The following is a 19,057-nucleotide window of genomic DNA, read 5'->3' on the forward strand; positions in this document are numbered from 1 at the left end:
CGGGCAAAGGTGTTCCATCGTCTTCATTCACACACACCTACTTACACGGTCCAATTCTCTGGCCGTGTTACTGTGTGCGCGCGAGCGTTCGCATCTGCCTGGGTTCATTTGTCTATTCGCATATCTACTTCTATTTCATCCAGCGCACGTAGCACACGCCCCTGGGATATAAGGAATCAAAACCTTGGGGATCACCAACCATCCATACTGGTCCACGGCACGCAGGTCGGTCTGTCTCAGCGTGCGTCAACCTCTCAGGTGGACCGTCTCGGGCTCTTAGTTAACAGGATCCATGGAAAGGAAAAACGCGCGGGTAGCTTACGGAAGCTTTCCGTCGAACATGAGTTGGCCAGGATACACCCTGTATGTGTATGTGCGAAGTAGTCGTCCCGCCAAGCACCAGTTTCAAGACAGAGCTGGGCCGCCACGACACTCAGCGAAAGATGACGATGGACTCGTCGTCGTCGTCGTCCTCTTGCCACTCGTCCTCGGATTCGGTGTCGCCGTCGTCGAGAAAGTCTTCCATGCCATACTGCAGCTCACGAACTTTTTGATTGTCGAATTGCAGGTTGACTGTCTTGCAGAAACCTTGAACGACCAGGTCGCCGTGGCCGCCAGAGGACCGTGCCCCATCGGCGGCGGTATCGTCAGGGGCGGCGTCGTCAGTCTCTTGGCTGAGCTCAGCCTCGTCTTCGTCAGTGTCGGGATCCCTGTACGAGAGCTGTCGACGCTGTCGCCGGAGAGACTTGGCCACCTCGGCTGTGTGACCGTCAGCCTGGGCGGCCAGTCTTCCGCTTCGGCGAGAGGGCGGGCTTGGCGGCCCACTGCTCCTCTTCCGCTTCCTCGGCGGCTCCTCCGTCTCGGCGGGCAGCGGGCGCATGGTCGCGTGTGACTCTGGACAGGCCAAGGGGCGGAGGAACACTTTTTCCATCCTTGCGCGCCACTCGCGGCGCATGGTGGCACGGGCTTGCCAGGGTATGTCGAGCGTGGACTTGATGGCGAGGTGACGAAGATGGGGCAGGTTCCCGGCGTTATCGATAAGTGATTGGAGACAGGTTTCTGCAGCCTCGGCGGACCAGTCCCGAACGTGCTCGATGTCTATCACCCGGAGACTTGGCGGCCATGTGGGGACTTGACTCGGGAGTAGGGCCTGGTCGTACATGGGGTCGGCGTCGTTGACGCAGTCGTGATGGCGGTAATACGATAGGTTCATGTGCAACTCTCGGAGGCTGGGGCAAGTCTCGGACAGAGTAGTCAAGAAGCCCAAGTCCAACGATTGGTTATGCAGCAATGTCAGCGTGCGCAGATTGCCGCCGTGCGTACGCAGGAATTCAGCAAGGTCCTCCGACTTGACCTCCCAGCAGTTGATGAGTTCCAGATGAGCAAGCTGCTTTGGCAGGAGTGGCAGCAGACGGTGGTTCAATACGGTCGACGACTCAAAAACAAGATGCTTGAGGCGAGCCAGCTGCGATATGGCATGTGCAACAGATTCAATCATCAAGCCATCTTCATGATCAGCCCGCAGCTCTTCTTCCTCGCTCTCCGACTTTTGCTGCAAGTTTCTCAGAGATGGCACTTGAAAGTTTGTGAGGCTCAGCTTTGTGAGCTGGGAGAACGGCGGCGTCTGGTGCACATCGCCCATGGCTTGGACACTGGGGACGCATCCGCCGATGAACCTTCCACTCCATTCCCAGCTCTTAAGCATCGTTGGGAACCATTTCTCACCTGGCCCGTCTCTATCAGCCGCCAACGCACGGAAGATGTCCTCAGTGTAATGCCACCTGAGATTCCTGTCAAGCTGACGATACGGCGGCTGGTCCGCTGGAGTGTAGATGGTCAATTCTTGAAGGCGACTGAGTGGGTGAATCAGCTGAGGCAAAATAGCCTGAGGGACGATGTGGATGTTGATGTGCAGAACTTCGATCTTGACTCGGTATTTGAACAAGGTTTCCGAGGGCGGGCGCTCAAGCAGCGCGGCAAGACGCTTGGCTTTGGAGGCTTGCTTGATCAGAGGGCAGCGATAAAGCGCAGTGAGCGCTGGCTCAGCGAAATTGCGGCAAGTAGTGGCAGCATGAACAAGCCAGCTGGTGGCCAGGCCATCTGCCGTGCCAAGGCTGGCGGCGTAGAGAAAGATGTCGGCCCAGCACGCGAAGGGGATACGCGGATCTCTCCAATCTGGGGTGACACCTGTTGGGGCTTCTTGGCACTGAAGCGACGACAGCTTGCGCCGTTTGGTCGGTGAGATGGATTCATGTCGTGAAGCCTTGCCACTACTTGGGCGAAGCATGTGACGTGCACCCTTGCTCTTGGGCTTCTCACCAGCAGCTCTTGTTCGCAAGGAGCGGCTGTGTTTGGAAGTAGAGGCGGGTGGTGAGGGAGGCGGGCTGGAGTCTGCGTCGCTGATATTAGGGGTGGGACGGGTTCCCGTAGTGGCCGCCTGAGGCGATGCAGTCACTTGCGAGTCGTGGTCTTGCTCGGAGTCAGTCGGGTCATTGGACGAGGTTGGCCGATGAGAAGATGGCGGGCCAGATGTGCGCCCGGGGTTGCGACGACGAGAGCTCTGGGCAGCCGACGATCGCCAAGCATTGCGGGTTACAGCCATGGCGCGCGTTGGAGTGGTGAAGAGCGACGGACGATGCTGTGCTCTTCTCTTGTTGTTGAAAGACGAGCAAGCTTCCTAGGCAGGGTACGAGGCTTGCAAGCTAGAACTCGAGCACGTATGGGCCATTTCGCCCTGGCCGGGAGGGAGACGAGGAATCAGCACGTCATGAGCCGACGCAGGATTGCGAGGAAGAAGAGTCAATGCTGAGCGAAGAGAGGTAACAAAGTCTGAAATGTCGACGTCGAGGCAAGGCTGTGAATGCTGAACTCGGAGATTGTTCACGAAATGAAAGCACGTACGTAGCACCTGCAGGCACTGCAGGCAGTTGGGTGTGCCGGCGTGGCAAGGTACAAGTGCAGGTACGTGAATATGCAACTAAAGGGACTGTTGTGCCAATCGAAGCTGCGCCTCGAACCTGAGCCGACAGGGCCTACACAGCGAGGTGGACGTGAGCTTCGGCTGAAGCGGAAGCTAAATACATGGAAAACAGAGGGAATCAAACATTGAGGCTAGACGACGCAGATTAGAGAAACAGACAAGAAAAGGGGGGCGACGGGGGAAATTCAAAGAGAAGCAGAGGGAGACAATCAAGAGACAAACTGGAGGAGCAGAGGGCCGACGAGTCGGTACGTACTGGCTCCGTCGGTCGCGCGCCTCTCGTGCCAGGTAGGTACAAAGTACATGGACAGAATTACCGCAAGGTACCTACCTACCTAAGGTACCTAGGTAGGTAGGTAGGTAAGAGGGAACTGGCACGGGCAGGAGGCAGCTGCAACAAGAGGTGGTTGTTGTGGCCCACAGATAGACAAATGTCCAGGCCTATGAGGCCGATTCGCCGATTACTCTGTTGTACCGGTATTCTGTAAGAAGGCTCCTCCTTCCCTTTGCTGCTAAGGCGGCTAGCCTACTTCGGGGGTGGCAGGGGGCTCCTTCCATCCAGGACTGCACGGGCGGCGCTAGGCCGTTTTGGGCGTCGCGATAAACCCCCTGCAACCTCTGGAAGCGCGTCGTTTGTTCGTTTCGACCGCTTCAGCAGGCCATTCACTCACTTCTCTCAACTCCTTGATTGTCTGCGCCGCGCTTCATCTCCCGTCGTCGCCTCTCCTCCCCATCGGCCGCCACCCTTGTAGCTTCTTCGACCTCCCCTTGGCCCCCGGCCTGCCCGGCTGGTTTCACTCACTTTCTCCTGGCCCGCGAGTCCGACTTGTGTCGCCAAATCCGCCGCCGACGCCACGACAGCCTTGCTCTCTGGCGCGCGTTTCACATTTCCCTCGTCCGCTCTCCAGCCGCTCTCTCTCCATCTCGACAATGAGGTGCATGCTCTCACTCTATTGAGACTCTTCCCTCTCTCTCTGACGCTCGCCCGCCCGTAACGAAATTCCACCAGCACCGTTTCGCCGCCCTCACCTTTTCTCTCACCTCTTTCTCTCGCCAACACTCTCAAACACGACCCTCTTCTTCTTCCTCTCCCGGCTCTGCCCTCCCATGACTCCCAAGCTCTAGTCCGCCATGACGGTACACAGTCCCCGCCAGAGGACTGCCCCCTTTCTTCATCGCACCTGGCTCAAGGGAGTCAAGGCTCTCCACGAATCCTCAGTCATGGGCAACATCATATCCTCCCCCATGCACAAAGTCTCGCATCCCGCCGACGGTGACGGAGCCAGGCCAGCAAAACGCCGCCGCCTCTCGTCTCCCGACTCCTTCGACATGGACCGCCTCATTGCCTCGCCCACAATGTCCGAGTCTGGCTCAACCTTGCGTATCGAGGTGCTCAAGATCTTGCACAAGGACTCCAAGAAGGTCAAGTCTTACCAGGGTGCTGCCGCAAACCCCCGCGATTTTGTCACCAGCAAGGCTCGTTGCAGAATCATCATTTTTGATACAAGTTCCGGCCCGCCCCAAGTCTTGCACTGTCAAAGCCAGCTCTGCAACCTCATCACCTTCAAAAACCCCGTCGGCCCTCACCGCGTCGCGCGTGTCGACTTGCCGCGCGCCTTCTATGTCCCCGACGACAGTATTCTCATCAACAGGCCGGATGATGGCCGGTTTGATTTATCCGATTCCTACCAGCTTCTCGTCGAGCTCGAGGCTGCCAACGCTGCTTCCTGGCCTCCCCTCGACTCACATGACTTTGGTATCCCCACAACTTCGCCTTACTCGCCCTGGACCTCGAGCCAGCCTTGGATCCTGTCCACCCGCTTTGACAGCGTCGTCGGCAGGCTGAAGCACCCACTCAGCCTGTCGACCCGAGATCCCTTGGGCCAGGCCGCTTTTCAGACGGATTATATCATGGATGTCGACCTCCGGTGGACGGCCGGTTTCAAAACTGCCAGGCGCCTAGACAAAGATTCCAAGTCTTGCATCACTGCCATTGATCCCGATGTTGATCCCTACTGTGATGCAAATTTCGAACACGTCCAAGTTCATGATGTTAACGGGACTAATGGGCACCTCAACGGGGAATCATCGCATGATCAAGACGATGAGTTTCTACACGACCAAACCCCCTCTCGGTCGCTGAGGGCCAGAGAAAAAACAAAAGTCTACAACTTGAAAGTCTTGAGTGATCAGGCCCAAGGTAGGGAGCACAAGAGTCGCGGGAGAAGCGCCAGCGCAGCAATCACCGAGGGTCGAGTTCAGTATCTCTTGCCATCGGACCAGCCGGTCTGTCTCGATTTTTATCGCTGCGTCAGTTGTGGCGCCTACCACGAGTCCATGATGCAGTTGCAGCTTCATCTTCAGACGACCCATCCCACGTACGAGTATGTACTCGAGACGACGAGTCAAGGACCGCAGTTTCGTGTCACTGCTCTTTGCGAATCGTTTGCGTCTCCAGCCAAGACCTATCAGCTCGGGCGCCAGGTAAAACCCTTTGATCTTCCCACCTTGGCAGCCGGCGACCTGTCATGGGTCACTTCGCGTCTCGGACCTGAAAACGACGAACCTTTTAGGTTATCTCCGCCCAGATCCCACGTGGACCGACTTCCGTCGGGGTCGCCTGTTTTGAAGGCCTTGAAGACCGCCGCGCCGCGTCGCAAGCCGAAACCAAAGTCCAGCAAGACTCTGGTACCGGACATACCGCAGCTGCTCTTCCATCCCATCAGCAAAGCGCGGTTGGCGCCTGGCCAGGAGGTTCCGGAGACTGTGCCAGACGATACGTGGCTGATCCAGAAGCACCAAGAGAGCATAGGGGACTTCTCTGATGTGACTGCGGCCGAAAAGGAGTACATTTGGCAGTGGGATGCCTACATTCTGCGCAAGAACCTCACCTCCGTGGCCTATTTCCCTCGGGAATGGCTTGGCTTCGTCAAGGAAAAGGCCGAGTGGCTCGTCTATGAAGAACGGCGCATGCTCGAATTCGGCAAGCACACGAGTGTGCTCCTTGCCCGTGATGTTTTGAATGACAAGACGATGAAGAAGGCTTTTTTTTACATTGAAGATGCTAGGGCAGAGATGAACCGCATTCGCGAAGGGCAATCCGCCGCACCGAGGAACCCCGAGACGGCAGACGTTGCCACCAAACAGTCCCCGAAATCGTCGCAGATCCGCAAGAGCGCAAGCGGCTGCATTGTGTGTCAGCTTCCTGTCCTTGGTCCGACGCTGCTGATCTGCTCCAATACGGTATGCTATGCCCGTTTGTTCGCACTTGTAGGGTGCTGGCTAACATTGCCCCAACAGTCCTGTCCCAAACGCCTTTACCATTCTACATGTATCAAGAAGGAGGCGATCATGCCAGTCACTCGATCGAAATGGCTCTGCAATGCCTGCTGTGGGACCGACGGGTGGGGTAAAAAGAGCTGAAGCCCAACGGGGGAGAAGCAGACTCCGCCGGACCCTCACCAATACTTGGCCAGGCTACGTGAGAGCATCGGGCAGAGGGGCCAGCTCTATTTGCTAGGTACGCCTGACGCGTTTGAGCCGGGGCATTCTATGAGAGGTTTGGCAGGGGCGTGTAGCGCTTGCCAAGGGCATGCTCTGTCTGAGAGTCGGGCATCTACCAAGTGTATGCGGAGCGGGATTTCGACATCTTGCTGGCCGTCAATGCGGTCCCTGAAGATGGTATATAGCCGGGGTGATCGGAGACAGCGGAAGACGTCCACTGATCACAATGGACGCTTGCACGGCGGATGGTACGCAGGGGCGACCTTTGCCAAGGCGATGCTTGAACCAGCAATCAATCAACCAGGCCAGGATGGCCGGGGTTTGGCGGTGGCAGAGTCGTTGCCGACGGTGGGAAATATAATCAAGTGTCAAGAAAAGGCCCTGCCTGGTATTGCGTGCTCTCAATTCTCGTACTGTCTCGATCTCGTCTGAGCACTTCAGTCGCCCCGCTCCTTGCCCTCTGGATGCGGCGTAACAGTATTTTACATACATTGGTCGAAACCGCAACCCCCTGACGCCTAGCACTGCGAAATCAAAAAGGGCGCCCAAGCTTTCATAGCCATGCCTCTCGTCTTCCCTCCTCGGCCCGGACAATCAATCATACTGATTCTCTTTTCTCAGTGCCTACCACGGCCATCCCTGCGGCGGTCCATTCGTTCCCTCTCCGTCTTCTGCCGCTTGCGGCTTTCCTCGGCAATCATGTCGGCCAGGTCTTCGTCGTGCTGCCAGTGGGCGCCGACGCCGTCCTGCTTTCTCCCTTCGTCAAACTTCTGGCGGAGGGCGTCCTTGCTGATGCCGTCGTGCTGGTTCAGGGCGTCGACATCTAGCGCCACATCCACATCGCCAGGCTTCTTGCGCTTGCGTGAATCGTCTTCAGCGCCAAGGACAGGCATGGCCGAGCTCAGGTCATATTGGTGGCCGACGCCAAAGAGGCCCCCGCTGCCCTGTGCCTTTTGCTCCTTCAGGACCGTATAGGCCGCGCGGCCAGACGGGGTTTCAGTACCGAAGCCAGATCGCTCTTTCCGAAGGTCCATTTCGCCTGAGACGGACGTCTCCATGCCCCGGGCATGCGCCGCAGAAGTTGCATAACCGCTGGGTGTCTCGAGACCACTAATTTCCTCGACGCCGGCCTCGTCGTCGGCCTCCTCTTCGTCATCCTCATCCTCTGACTCTTCTTCTTCCTCAGACTCTTCCTCGCGGGGCTGTAGCTCACCCCAGATGGCGCGGTCGATTGGGTCCCCTGCTGGCAGCTCCGGCTGTGCGACTTGGGGCTGGGCAGCGGTTGGGTTGTTGAGACCGAACACGTCGCCTCCGTAAAGGGGACGGTTCATGTCGTCAAGGGGAGGCTTACCCCAGCCACCTGCCTGGAATCCCCAAACACCTCCTGGAGGAGGCGGCACGTTCAGGCCGGGGATTTTCAAGGTCGGGTAGGAAGGGGGAGGGCCAAACCGCTGCTGGTTGATAAGCCAGGGTGGGGGGGCGCCTGGAGGCATGCCAAGCGCCTCTTTAGTGGCATCGCTCAACTCTCCCGGACGGAAATGCTGAAAGTCAACTTCAGCCTCCTTGCCCTCGTAGTACACCTCCCCATAGCGGGTCAGTTCTGGTTTGGTTTGAAACCGGAAGAAGGCATCGTAGAGCTTCTGATAGTCGATGTCCAACTTGCCCATCTTTGGCTGCACGCGTGCTCGCTGCTTCTGCTTCAGGGACTGCTCAGCTTCCTTTTCCAAGACAGCATCTCGCATCTCGGCGATGCCAGTCGCAGCGATAAAGTCGGGCAGTCGGAAGGCCGACTTTTCAATGCCGCGCTTGGACGACAGGTATTCTCTCTTGAGAGACCAATGCGAGGGAACTGGGACGACGTTGCGCTGGGCCTTGATCTGGACGAGAGTGCGGGGGTCCGAGGATGAGACATCGTTCCACTCGATGACTTCTGGGTGCTTGACCATGGCCTTGAGCTCGGCGACAGAGAGTGTCTTCATCTGCTTGCGCTTCTTCTTGGACAGCTTGGTCTTGGTCGCGTTTTCTTGTTCCTCGTCGGGAATGTCGGCATCGTCGTCAAAGAACACGGTGCCCTGATTGCCTGCGTTTGCTTCCCTGGCTATTTCGTCCTCTTCCAAGGAGACGCCGAACCTGGTGAAGATGTCCTTGTAGGCGGCAAAAGCAGGGTTGTCTGCGAATTCATCATCGATGATGAGAGGTGTGTCCACAGTGACGGGGGCATCCGCATTCTTGACAGCGGAGTCGTCGGCATCGGGGTTTTCGGGCTGTGGCGTTGGCCCTTGGTCGTCTTGGACGGGCTCATCTTGCGGCTTGCTCGCGACCTGAAGGATCAAGATCTTGTCAGCGCATGGGGGCAGAAGCGAGCGCCAGTAGAGCCTGAAAAGGTGAGCATATACATGTTCCTGGGCCTTTTTCTGCTCCTTCTTCTTGGCCCTCCGCATCTGGTTTTTGGTCATTTTAGAGGCGGCCATGGTGAATGGGGATTTGGCGGCTTGGAGCCGCTGGGGAGCCGAGATACGACTGGGTTGGAAGCCTGGGTCACAAGCTGAAAGATGGCGTAGAAACCAACGAGAGTGAAGATGTATCGCTTGGGGTCTCTTCCCATAGCGCAGCGCAAGACACGTGGGGGATAATGCAGAGTCTTGGGGGGGCAAACAGAGGGCCAGCAGCGGAAAGGCGAGGCTATATCTCGTCAGCTGGCGAGTCTCGCTCGTGTGGCAAGCAAAAGAAAAGGTGGAGCAGCAACGCGCTTGGAGACGAAAAGGACTGCTGCAAGGCTGCAAGGGTAATAAGGCTAGGCACGGAGTACTTGGCCTTTTTTTCTCCCTTATCATCGCGGCTGTCGGCTAAGGATCGGCCAATCTGATAACGCATCCCGTGTGTACCTGTGTACCTCTGTACAGCAAGGTCGCGAGACTCGAGTGGATGCCCTCCGGGCCATTTCTCCTTTTCCCGCGCGATGAGAGAGCGGAATGTGCATTACACGGCTTTGATGTCATTCGTCAGTCTATACGAGAGAATACGGACGCCTCCTCCACCAGCCCGCTCGACGTCGGCCACCCATTTCAGCCCGAGCGACGCCATCCTCTGGCTAGTACCTGACCCGTGGCCATCGACGTGGGTAGGTATTGTCTACCTAGATCTGACAGCGCTTGGCATACTGCCGCTGCACCGCTAAGCCCTGTTCAAGTATCCAGTACCTACCAGAGCGAGCTTGCGCAACTTTGCCCCGGGGAGACGGCTGGCTGATGGTGCTGGTCCGTCGCTTCTTTTTCTCTCTCGTACTTAAACTGGCAGCTCCATGGCACCGCTGGCCTTAACACGTCAATCTCGTCTCCCGTCCCGCTCGCCATGAGCCCGTCGCCGTCGTCGTAACACAACCGCCCGCGGTAGGAATATTGCCGTCGTCGCTCCTTCGCTCGTCCGCTCCCAATGCCCGCGGCAAGCTCTGTCGACGCCACGTCAATCCCATCCCGACGTGCATCATCATAATTATCATCGTCGTCGTCGTCGTCGTCACCGTCGTCGTCGTCGTTGTCCTCTTCGATCCTGCCGGACGATAGCCGAAATAGCTTCCGCATCGCCCTGCCATGGAAAAGTTTCCCGACCACGTCGATGCGCCTTACATGGCCAATGGCTCCGCACGGGATCCCAGTCCTCCAAAGCCCCTGCCACCGCGTGGTCAGTCGCACGGAAACGGCAATGGCAATGGCAACAGCAGTGCCATGCTGTCGGACCGCTGGATGCCGACGCCGAGACGCGACGACGCACACAGCGGTAGCCTCACCTGGTCGGCCTCCAGCAACGGTCGCAACCGCCAAAAGAGCCTGGGCGACGCATTCCGAACCATTCGCTCGAGAAATGGGAGCATGAGCCAAAACGCCCATGAGATTGCCGACGCCCTGCGCGCGCCCGTCTCTCCAAAGCTCGTCGTGCGTCTCCTTGACTCTCCAAACACCGGGACTGCCCGTCTCGCTGGCCAGTGGCTAATATTCTTTTCAATGGACAGGTCCTCTGCTTGCTCTGGTACACGTCCTCGGCGCTGACAAACACGTCGTCCAAATCGATCCTCGTCGCTTTCGACAAGCCGGCAACTCTTACCCTCGTCCAATTCGGCTTCGTCTCGTCGCTCTGCATCCTCGTCGCCTGGCTGGCCAGCATCTTCCCAGTTCTACGCACCAAAATTGCCGTCCTCAGGCATCCCATTCGCCGGCCAAGCGTTCATGTCATCAAGAGCACGCTTCCTCTGGCCGCATTCCAGATTGGCGGTCACCTCCTGAGCTCGACTGCCACGGCAAAAATCCCAGTGTCCCTGGTCCACACCATCAAGGGTCTGTCACCAATGTTCACGGTTCTGGCCTACCGGATCTTCTACGACATCCGCTACCCCCAAGCAACATACCTGTCCCTGGTTCCGTTGACCATTGGCGTCATGCTCGCCTGTTCGGGCAAGTCGAGCTATGGGGGCCACTTGATGGGCATCCTGCAGGCACTGATGGCGACCCTCATCTTTGTCACTCAAAACATCGTATCCAAGAAGATCTTCAACGAGGCAGCAAAGGCAGAGGTCGAGGCTCCCGGTGTGCAGTCCAAGAAACTGGATAAGCTCAACCTCCTTTGCTATTCCTCCGGCATGGCCTTTGTGGTGACTGGGCCCATTTGGTTTTGGACCGAGGGCATCGGCGTCTTGGGAGACTTTTTGCACGACGGTGCAATAGACTTGAGTAACAACCCCCTAGCCATGGACCACGGTCGCTTGACCCTCGAGTTCATCTTCAACGGCGTCTTCCACTTCAGCCAAAACCTGCTGGCCTTTGTGCTGTTGTCCATGGTTTCCCCCGTCACGTATTCGGTTGCAAGTCTGATTAAGAGAGTCTTCGTCATCGTCTTAGCCATCTTCTGGTTCAGGAGTCCGACAACCCCCATTCAAGCTGTGGGCATTGCTCTGACCTTCTTGGGCCTATATCTCTATGACCGGACGAGCGAGAGCAACAAGGCCGACCGCAAAGCGCGCATGATGTCTCAGTTTCGCAGCGGATCGCCCCTGCTACCTCTTCAGGAAAAGCCCTCCAAGGCCAACGCCCAGAGCCCCAGTCCACTGGCGGATTCAAGTGTTCATCCCTACACAGAAGCTTACCTCGGCATGGCCCCAGCCGGCGAGGACTCGAAGAAGTCGGACGACAGGCTCGGCCGCAGTCGTTCGGGAAACAGCAGCAAAGGCTGGACACCGCGTCAATGAAACAGATTTCGAAAACAGAAGTGATGACGGGGACACGACGCCGCAACGCCGGACATCAATGCCCCTTTCTCACTAATGCGTTGGACAAGAGGGCAAATCTCGCCTCGGCCGAGATCCTATCGTCCTTTTCTAGACAACTTTTCATAATCCACAACGGCATCTAGAGGTGGGAGTCTTGGGCATCGGAAGCGGGTTTCTGGCGTTCTTTGCGGTGGGATAACCGCGGCCCTCGTGTGCACAGGGCTTGAAAGGTCATCGGCCACGTGTAGTATGGCGTGATGTGTTTTGGGAAGTTGGACAACTTGTTGGCCACTTCAGATGGGTTAACGATGTATATAATTCACATGCGATTCCTCGTGAGCTCTATTGGAGATATGATCTGGCACTTTATCTCTTCATTCTCTGGCCTTCGTGGAGCGAAAGGTGCTTGATGACTAGGCGACGCCCACTTCTATTCAATGAGCCACTCCTCAACCTCGACGCCCAAACTTCTCCCAATGCCCCTGACGACCTCCCAGCTCGCGTTGATCCTCCACTTGCCCGCCCTGTCCGTGACGTCTCCCGACCCCACCCGGACGAGCAGCCGCAGACTTGCCAGCGTCGCCATAGCCATGCCCACGTCTCCGTCGAGGCCGGCTATGCCGACCGAGCTGCCCTCGGGGGCCCACTCGCCGCGGACGGCCTCGAAGATGGCCAACATGCGCTCAAGGACAAAGGCGTGCGCGCCGAGCAGCTTGCGGGCAATCTTGCGGTGCTTGGTCCGCGCGGTGCCGCGGGACGAGGCGGCGCCGGCGACGAAGCCCCCGCCGCGGCGGCGCTTGCGGCCGTGGTGGTGGGTCGAGAAGAGGGTCAGGTCATGGCGAGTGGCGTTGTGGGAGGCGAGGTAGGCGGCCAGGAGAAGCAGCCGGGCAACGACGGGGAGCAGGCCGACGAGCTCGGCCGCCACGGGGGCGGCGGCTGCAGGCGAGGGCGGCGGGGCAGAGCACGTAGATGGCTGCCAGACACCGGCGGCGGGGCGTACGGAGACGATGCTGGGGTTGAGCAGCGACTCGTCCTGGAAATGGATCCTGGCGGCGACGAGCAGCTTGGAAAAGTCCTTGGCGGCGTGCGTGCCGGCGACGACGGGCGCCGTGAAGCGCGGCCACAGGGCGCGGCAGCTACGGCGGAACGAGGGCAGCGTGCGAGACGCGGAGCGGACGAGGGCATCGTGGATGGCGGCGCAGAAGCGCGTCCACAGGTCCGACGTCTCCTGCTGCGTCGTGCCTGCGACCGGCGCGGGGGGCGTCAGCGCCAGGATGCGCACGAACTCGGGCTTGGTGTAGGGGGGGAAGTGCAGGTGGGCCGAGGCCGAGGTTTGCAGGAACCCGGCCGGAGGGGCGGTGACGACGAAGACGCAGATGAGGCATGGTATCTGCCCTGGTGGTCAGTTTCGAGGGCTCGAGTCCCGCCGGCATCGTCTGTCTGGCTAGACAGGTCGAGCATCTCCGGCCCTGATGAAGGGGGGAGGGGAGGGCGACGCACAATCTCGGACATGCGAGCCAGGGCCGGTAGCAGCGTGGGCGGCGCATCCCTCTGCCTGTCAATGGCATCGAGCACCAGCACAAACCTCCACCGCGCATCCCGCGCCGGGACGCCGAGCATCGTGGCCAGCGCAACGGCCAGCTGGGCCAGCGTCTCGCACCGCCGGCCAACGTCGTCGTGGCTGTTGAGCCTCGCAGCCACGGCGGCGACGATGCGCTCAAACAGGTGCCGCCCCGTGATGCACTGCGAGGCGTTGACAAAGGCGTACTCGATGGCGCCGCGCGTGTCCGGGTGTGCCGCAATCCGCGGCATCAGCGCCCTCGCAACGGCCGACTTGCCCGTCGCCTCGGTCCCGTGCAGGACAATATTGCGGCAAGGCGCTGCGTCGGGCTGTGCGGTGTATGACGGTTAGCGAGACAGGCTCACCCGCAGCGGCATTGGAGGCCTCGTGAGGGGGTGTTCGAGGTTCTGGAGAGGGACGCGAGCGTACATGGACCAGAGTGGCCAGGGCGCGCATCTGGTGCTCGCGCCCCGGGAAGCTCTGCTGGACATCGGGGGGGACGATGTCGTCTGGAAGGTGAAAGAGAGATCCCATGGCTGCGTTGCCTTGCTGCTACATTTCCGGTTCAGCAGCGGTCGAGGACGGCGGCGCGCGATGGCCAAGAATCACGGGCCTCGCATGGCATTGGCCGGTTGCAAGCTTGTCGTCCATGGCGAAACGCGTCGCATGCTTTGAGTGTACGTACCCCGGCTTCTTCTTAGGGGCTACTAGACATGGCCTACCCTGGACAATTGTAAAAGCCATGGTAGATACGCCATTTAATTACCATCTACTTGCACAAAACACCGCTCTTGTAAACCCACACCACTGCTGCAGCGTAGCAGATTTCCACTAGGCCTCATCGTATTGCCCAATCCAAGCAACGGGAGAAACGCCTGTAATGGCACTCAAACTCCATCAGAATACCGCGGCGACTGTGGTCTAGCTCTAAGCAAACCCCCTTTAACAACGCCAGGCTGCCCCCATGCTTTCAAAACACAACGCTCTCCAACTGCTCTACCAGACAATCAACTCCGTACACCCTCTGCCACCACCAACGCCATTCCCGTATTCGCCCGTCAATGTCCTTGAGCATGTCCTTTGTATCCCACGGCGGAATCTCCGTGCCTTGCACCGACACAGCTCCTCGCCTGTTAATCCCCGGCGTCTGGATCGAGATGGTCTGCGCCGTCACGATCCAACTCTTCTCAATGTCCTGCACAATGTTCTCCGTGAAGTTTCGTACCTCGGCGTCAAATCGAATTTCTTCAAAGGGCGCTTCCCCGAGCCCTGCACAGAGTCGAGCTGGCTCCACTGTCCTGTCCTCAGTCCGCAGCAGGTGCTCCAGATAAGTCTCCGCGGTCGACACAAACTCCCACAGGCGCCCGAGAGTCCTGGAGAGGGCCTTCCACACTGGAGACTGGATACCTGACGCAGAAACGGCGTAGATGGATGGCCAAAGCATATTCAGAGTGGCCATGGTCTGCCGCACCGCATGCAACTGCGGACCACCCAATGCAGTGCTGCTTCGTGACACGTTGAACAAGCCCTCGACAGCGGCACGTGTCAGCACGTCGACAAGGGGCAAGTCGTTCTCGCCGAGCTCATGAACAGCCGCCTTCTTCGCAAATACCAGCCGCAACGCCTCTGCATAGATATCCAGCAGCGGAAAGGCAGCGCTGCTTTGGAAGCAAGCCCTGACAATGGCTGGAAGCATCTTTCCGAGAACAAAGTCGACGATGCCCGGATTCTTCATCCCCCTTCGCAGCATGACGACCTCTTCCCTCAGCTTGTCGTTGATTATCGCAAACTTGATGTTGTTGAAGAGGAGGAAGAAGAGCTGCTGACTGCTCCTGCCGTCGCCCTCTCTAAGCCGCAGCCCGTATGAAATCAACCCTGCCACCTGAAGGTTAGGATCTTGGACCGAGGGAGAGTATTCCTTGCTGATCTGCAAGAAAAAATTGTCGACGGCGCAAATATCTGATCCATGCGTCTTGATGAGCGAAACGATGCTCTGCACAAACGTGACGTAGCTACCGTGGCCTGAAGCCTCGCGAGACATGGTCGCCAAGTCACCCTTGATTTGTTCCATGAGCAGCTTCAGCGTTCTTGAGGATTCCGCCATCAGGACTTTTTGCAGCGACGGGCCGGCATCTCGAATCGATCGACGCATGTTCGAGATGACATACTCAAACAGGTCCCGGCTCGTACCGTAATCTGCTTGGACCGTCAATCCCTCGACGGTTTGGGGCACCAAGCCTTTGTCTTGACGATGGAGTTCCTGCGCAAGCTGCATCTCGTATCCTAGGTATTCCCTCGGCTTTACGAGCGACAGGGCCCAGACCTCGGATAGACTAAAGTCGCCGTCGGAAAAGTCGTCCCACCCGCACCCGAGAAGAGTCGATATGAAGAGAACCAGACTTCGACGCTGATCAAGTCCCAACTTATAGGGGGGTCCGTCAAACAAGCCGTACTTGCCAGCTTGGAACATGTCCGACAAGCGCATAACACCAGCGCTCATGAACCTGGCGCCCATCCTGGCAGACAACGTCACAATGTGTTCCAGGCAGTTGGCCTTGTCCAAGTTCGCCATCGCCGAGACAGCTCTGCTCCTTCGACAGGACAGCACACATCTTGCCATGGAAAAGAAGCTCCGCGAAATGTCTTGATCCACAAGAAGGAGCGCATCGTCTGCCTGTGCGGAGTTCAGAATCTGGCTTTCACTCTGCTGACTCTCTTCCGCCTCTTTGAACCCGTCGATTCTGCTGAGAAATATATCTAGGGTTCCGAGAGCCGCCTGCAGCACCCCCCAGTCTAGTGCGGGAGGAGCAACGGCAAAGTGCTTAAAAATACTCTGCAGTTGCAGTGTGTTGAGGGCAAACGTTGCCGCTTCCAAATCAGGAGTGTGCCTCATGACGTCTAGCGACGCAGCAGCACACGCATACAATACGTCCATGACAGCCGCTTTGTTCATCGAGATGGTAGCTTGAATTACCTCGTCGCTGATTGATTTGGTGACATCTTGCGCCAGCGATAGGGCCTGCTGCTGGACGACGGACGCCACCGAGTCGAACTGTCGCAGCACCTGCTGAAAGAACATGTTACGCCACTGAATGAAAGGCTTCAAAGACTGTACTGCTTCTCCGGATGCGACAACAAAGCGTGCGAGCTGGTTCCAACAGCGAACGTTGATTAGACACGCTTCCTTGTGGGAGCTTGCCGGGGCGACGAGCCGCTCAATGAGGTTTGCTGGCGGCCGAATTTCTGGCGGAGACGCCCAAAACAAGGTGCCAAGGAGATCGTGGTGATTTCTCAAGGCAGCTAGGTCGCGGGAGAGGACGTTTTGCTCCTTGAGGTGCTGTCGGTTGTGGTTCGGGATCGTTCTGGCAACCAGGTTGCGCACATCCTTGACCGCCCCAATTCCTTTGAGCTTTTGAATGCTGAGGGCGACGAGCTTCAGGAAGACGTGGAAACACATATCGTCCGGCTCAATGTCTAGCGTCGGACGCCGGACAAGCTCCTCTAGAAAGCGCGGAGATTTGTAGACCTCCTCGTTGCGAAGATGAGCGAAGTTTTGGGAGCCGAAGAAATCGAAAACAACCCCAATCACGGTCGCGGATCTTCGCCATCCCCATTGCTGAACGAGATAATGGCATCGGCCAACCAAGGCTCGGCAGTAGTTGTTGAAGCTCGGGGATTGTCGGGCGTTTTGCTGATAAAGGTAGAACACACGCTTCAATAGCTTCTGTGGGATTATCCAGCCGTCACTTGCTGGATCGAATCGTTGGCCGGGGATGATGACTCCCAAGTTGTTGAACTCAGTCAATGGGAGGAGAGAAAACAGGTCTTCCCAGGAGTGTTCGAAATCGCGCGCGTCAACGCTCGATAAAACTTGCGGCGGTGTTATGGTCGCCTGCGCCAGCTCCCAAAACGAGGCTCGGGGAATTCGAGCAATCTCCAAGGTTTTCATGACGACAACCCAGGAATGAATCACGGGACTGTCGTCTCTCAGCCCACGCTCTCTACAGCGTGGCATGCTGAGGTCATCGTACGACTTCCTGACCTGGGTCACCCCAAGGCCGGAGAGGACGGATAGCAATGTGTTGGCCATGATTTTTAAACAATCCTCGATTCGAAACAATTCGGCCATTGGCAATGGTCGAAAGCGGCAAATCTTGAGCACAACCAGGCACGCCAAAAGTAAGCGATCGTATACCTTCAAGGCCAGCTCGCGCTTGGTTTCCGGTCCTTGAGTGATTCGTTGAACCTGAGGTTTTATGCGCTCGTTGAAGGAGTGAAAGCACTCGTGTGCTCGCGCCACAAACGACTTGGCCTGCTCATCCTCAGTGAAACTTATCGAGTCCTTGAAGTAGGTCAAGATGAACATGGCAGCGGCGGCTGGCATTGACGAATCAGAGGGGTCGCTTTCCCCAGTGCCTCCAGACTCAATATGCTCCGCAACAAAGTCTAGGACGACGCCCAACTCCGAGGAAACCTTGGCGTCAAACAGACCCCATTTCAGAAACTGGCCACCCAAGTTGAAGGAGACACGGGGACGGGCATGCAGCATCCTTTCGCAGAAACCGTCGCTCGAGCAAGATTCAATGACACCGCTGCCAATCAAGGTCGATTCATGGAAATAAACGCGAGCATCGAGAGGGAAAACTTCAAAGTGATGGGTATAACTTGTACCGTAAGGCCCCAGCCCGAGCACCTTGCCTTCCAGGCTATCTGCCCTGACGGGCTCAGGATCTGGAGAGTACTGTGACGGGAGAGGATCGTTGGCGTGACTGTACTGCGGTGCTTCGAGGTCGACGCGACGTGGCCTGGTCCTTTTTCGGAAACCGGGTTTTCGACATGACCGCTCGTGGGACGTCTCATCGGAGGGGTTGGCAGTTCTGAGCGGGGTGTCAATGTCCTCGATAGAACCGGCTGCAGAATCCATTCGAGGCATCTTAAGATGCCGATCTCGATATAGACGGTCAAGGAGTCTCTTTCGCGCGTGAAAAGCAGCATTCGTCATCTGGCCATATTGCTCCAGTTCCAGCTGTGCCGGACGCGTAGGACCCAGACGGTGCTGTAGCATGCTGTTATCTGCCAGGCCTTGTTGCTCCGAGGGACTCGTACTGGAGCCTCCGGGTGTTCGGTAGCTGACAGACCCACCATTGGTGACGTGCTTGACAAGCTTGCGAGTGCTCGTCTTGAGTGGCTTATGGGAAGGCTTCGGTGCTGACCTATTTCCCGAGCCCTCGGCAAGGGGTAGCGCTGAGCGCGATTTCTGGGCGAGGGTGCTCGTGGCCGTGACTGATGGACGCTGCGGAATTGTCCCTGCCCTCCAGTGATGTAGTACTGACACTGCATCGATATGATCTTGCCGTGTGGCGAGCTGAACGGTCTTCTTTCGTGGACTGGACCGACCTTTGTTCTGCCGCTTTTTAGCTGCACGAGCCGCGATTTTCAAGAAACGCGGAGCCCCGGGTTCGATGATGTCCAAGATGCTGAGACGAGGGGGTGGAGGCACGCGTGAAGTGGTTCCTTTCGTGCGGCTGGCCTTGGACCGCTTCCACTGCTTGTTGTCGGCCCGTCCAGTTGACAAATGTTCCCCCCTGAGGCTCGAGCCGCAGGATTTCTGCAACTGGATTGTGATCCTCGCCTGTTTCGGCCGGTTCTCTCGACGTGCGCCGGTAGAATCCTTCACAGCACTTGGCCGCTTGCGACTGCCGCGAATCGAATCTGGCAACTTGAGCTGACGTGATTTGGCTGGTCTTCCGGG

At 57.8% G+C, this 19,057-nt stretch overlaps 6 protein-coding genes across 6 annotated transcripts; 2 read left to right on the top strand and 4 right to left on the bottom strand.

Moving 5' to 3' along the window:
- Positions 1-433: 433 nt before the first annotated feature.
- On the bottom strand, positions 434-2,602 carry HRG_00946 (uncharacterized protein; the record flags this gene model as incomplete). Its single annotated transcript, XM_044859417.1, has 1 exon — positions 434-2,602. The coding sequence occupies one exon, from the start codon at positions 2,600-2,602 to the stop codon at positions 434-436; it is 2,169 nt and encodes a 722-aa protein (XP_044725817.1).
- Positions 2,603-4,201: 1,599 nt separating this feature from the next.
- HRG_00947 (VEFS-Box of polycomb protein) lies at positions 4,202-6,403 on the top strand (the record flags this gene model as incomplete). The annotated part of the gene is made up of 2 exons (XM_044859418.1): positions 4,202-6,223; positions 6,281-6,403. 2 exons carry the CDS (start codon positions 4,202-4,204, stop codon positions 6,401-6,403), a joined length of 2,145 nt encoding a protein of 714 aa, XP_044725818.1.
- A 698-nt stretch (positions 6,404-7,101) lies between these two features.
- On the bottom strand, positions 7,102-8,955 carry HRG_00948 (PSP domain-containing protein; the record flags this gene model as incomplete). The annotated part of the gene is made up of 2 exons (XM_044859419.1): positions 7,102-8,805; positions 8,881-8,955. 2 exons carry the CDS (start codon positions 8,953-8,955, stop codon positions 7,102-7,104), a joined length of 1,779 nt encoding a protein of 592 aa, XP_044725819.1.
- A 1,119-nt stretch (positions 8,956-10,074) lies between these two features.
- On the top strand, positions 10,075-11,723 carry HRG_00949 (triose-phosphate transporter family domain-containing protein; the record flags this gene model as incomplete). Its single annotated transcript, XM_044859420.1, has 2 exons — positions 10,075-10,416; positions 10,494-11,723. The coding sequence occupies 2 exons, from the start codon at positions 10,075-10,077 to the stop codon at positions 11,721-11,723; spliced, it is 1,572 nt and encodes a 523-aa protein (XP_044725820.1).
- Positions 11,724-12,174: 451 nt separating this feature from the next.
- HRG_00950 (AAA ATPase domain-containing protein) lies at positions 12,175-13,839 on the bottom strand (the record flags this gene model as incomplete). Its single annotated transcript, XM_044859421.1, has 3 exons — positions 12,175-13,134; positions 13,245-13,634; positions 13,735-13,839. 3 exons carry the CDS (start codon positions 13,837-13,839, stop codon positions 12,175-12,177), a joined length of 1,455 nt encoding a protein of 484 aa, XP_044725821.1.
- A 436-nt stretch (positions 13,840-14,275) lies between these two features.
- On the bottom strand, positions 14,276-17,671 carry HRG_00951 (mus7/MMS22 family domain-containing protein; the record flags this gene model as incomplete). Its single annotated transcript, XM_044859422.1, has 2 exons — positions 14,276-15,975; positions 16,018-17,671. The coding sequence occupies 2 exons, from the start codon at positions 17,669-17,671 to the stop codon at positions 14,276-14,278; spliced, it is 3,354 nt and encodes a 1,117-aa protein (XP_044725822.1).
- Between the last annotated feature and the right edge of the window lie 1,386 nt (positions 17,672-19,057).

The sequence above is a fragment of the Hirsutella rhossiliensis genome, assembly GCF_020360975.1.
Source record: "Hirsutella rhossiliensis strain HR02 chromosome Unknown scaffold00001, whole genome shotgun sequence".
Lineage (NCBI taxonomy): Eukaryota > Fungi > Ascomycota > Sordariomycetes > Hypocreales > Ophiocordycipitaceae > Hirsutella > Hirsutella rhossiliensis.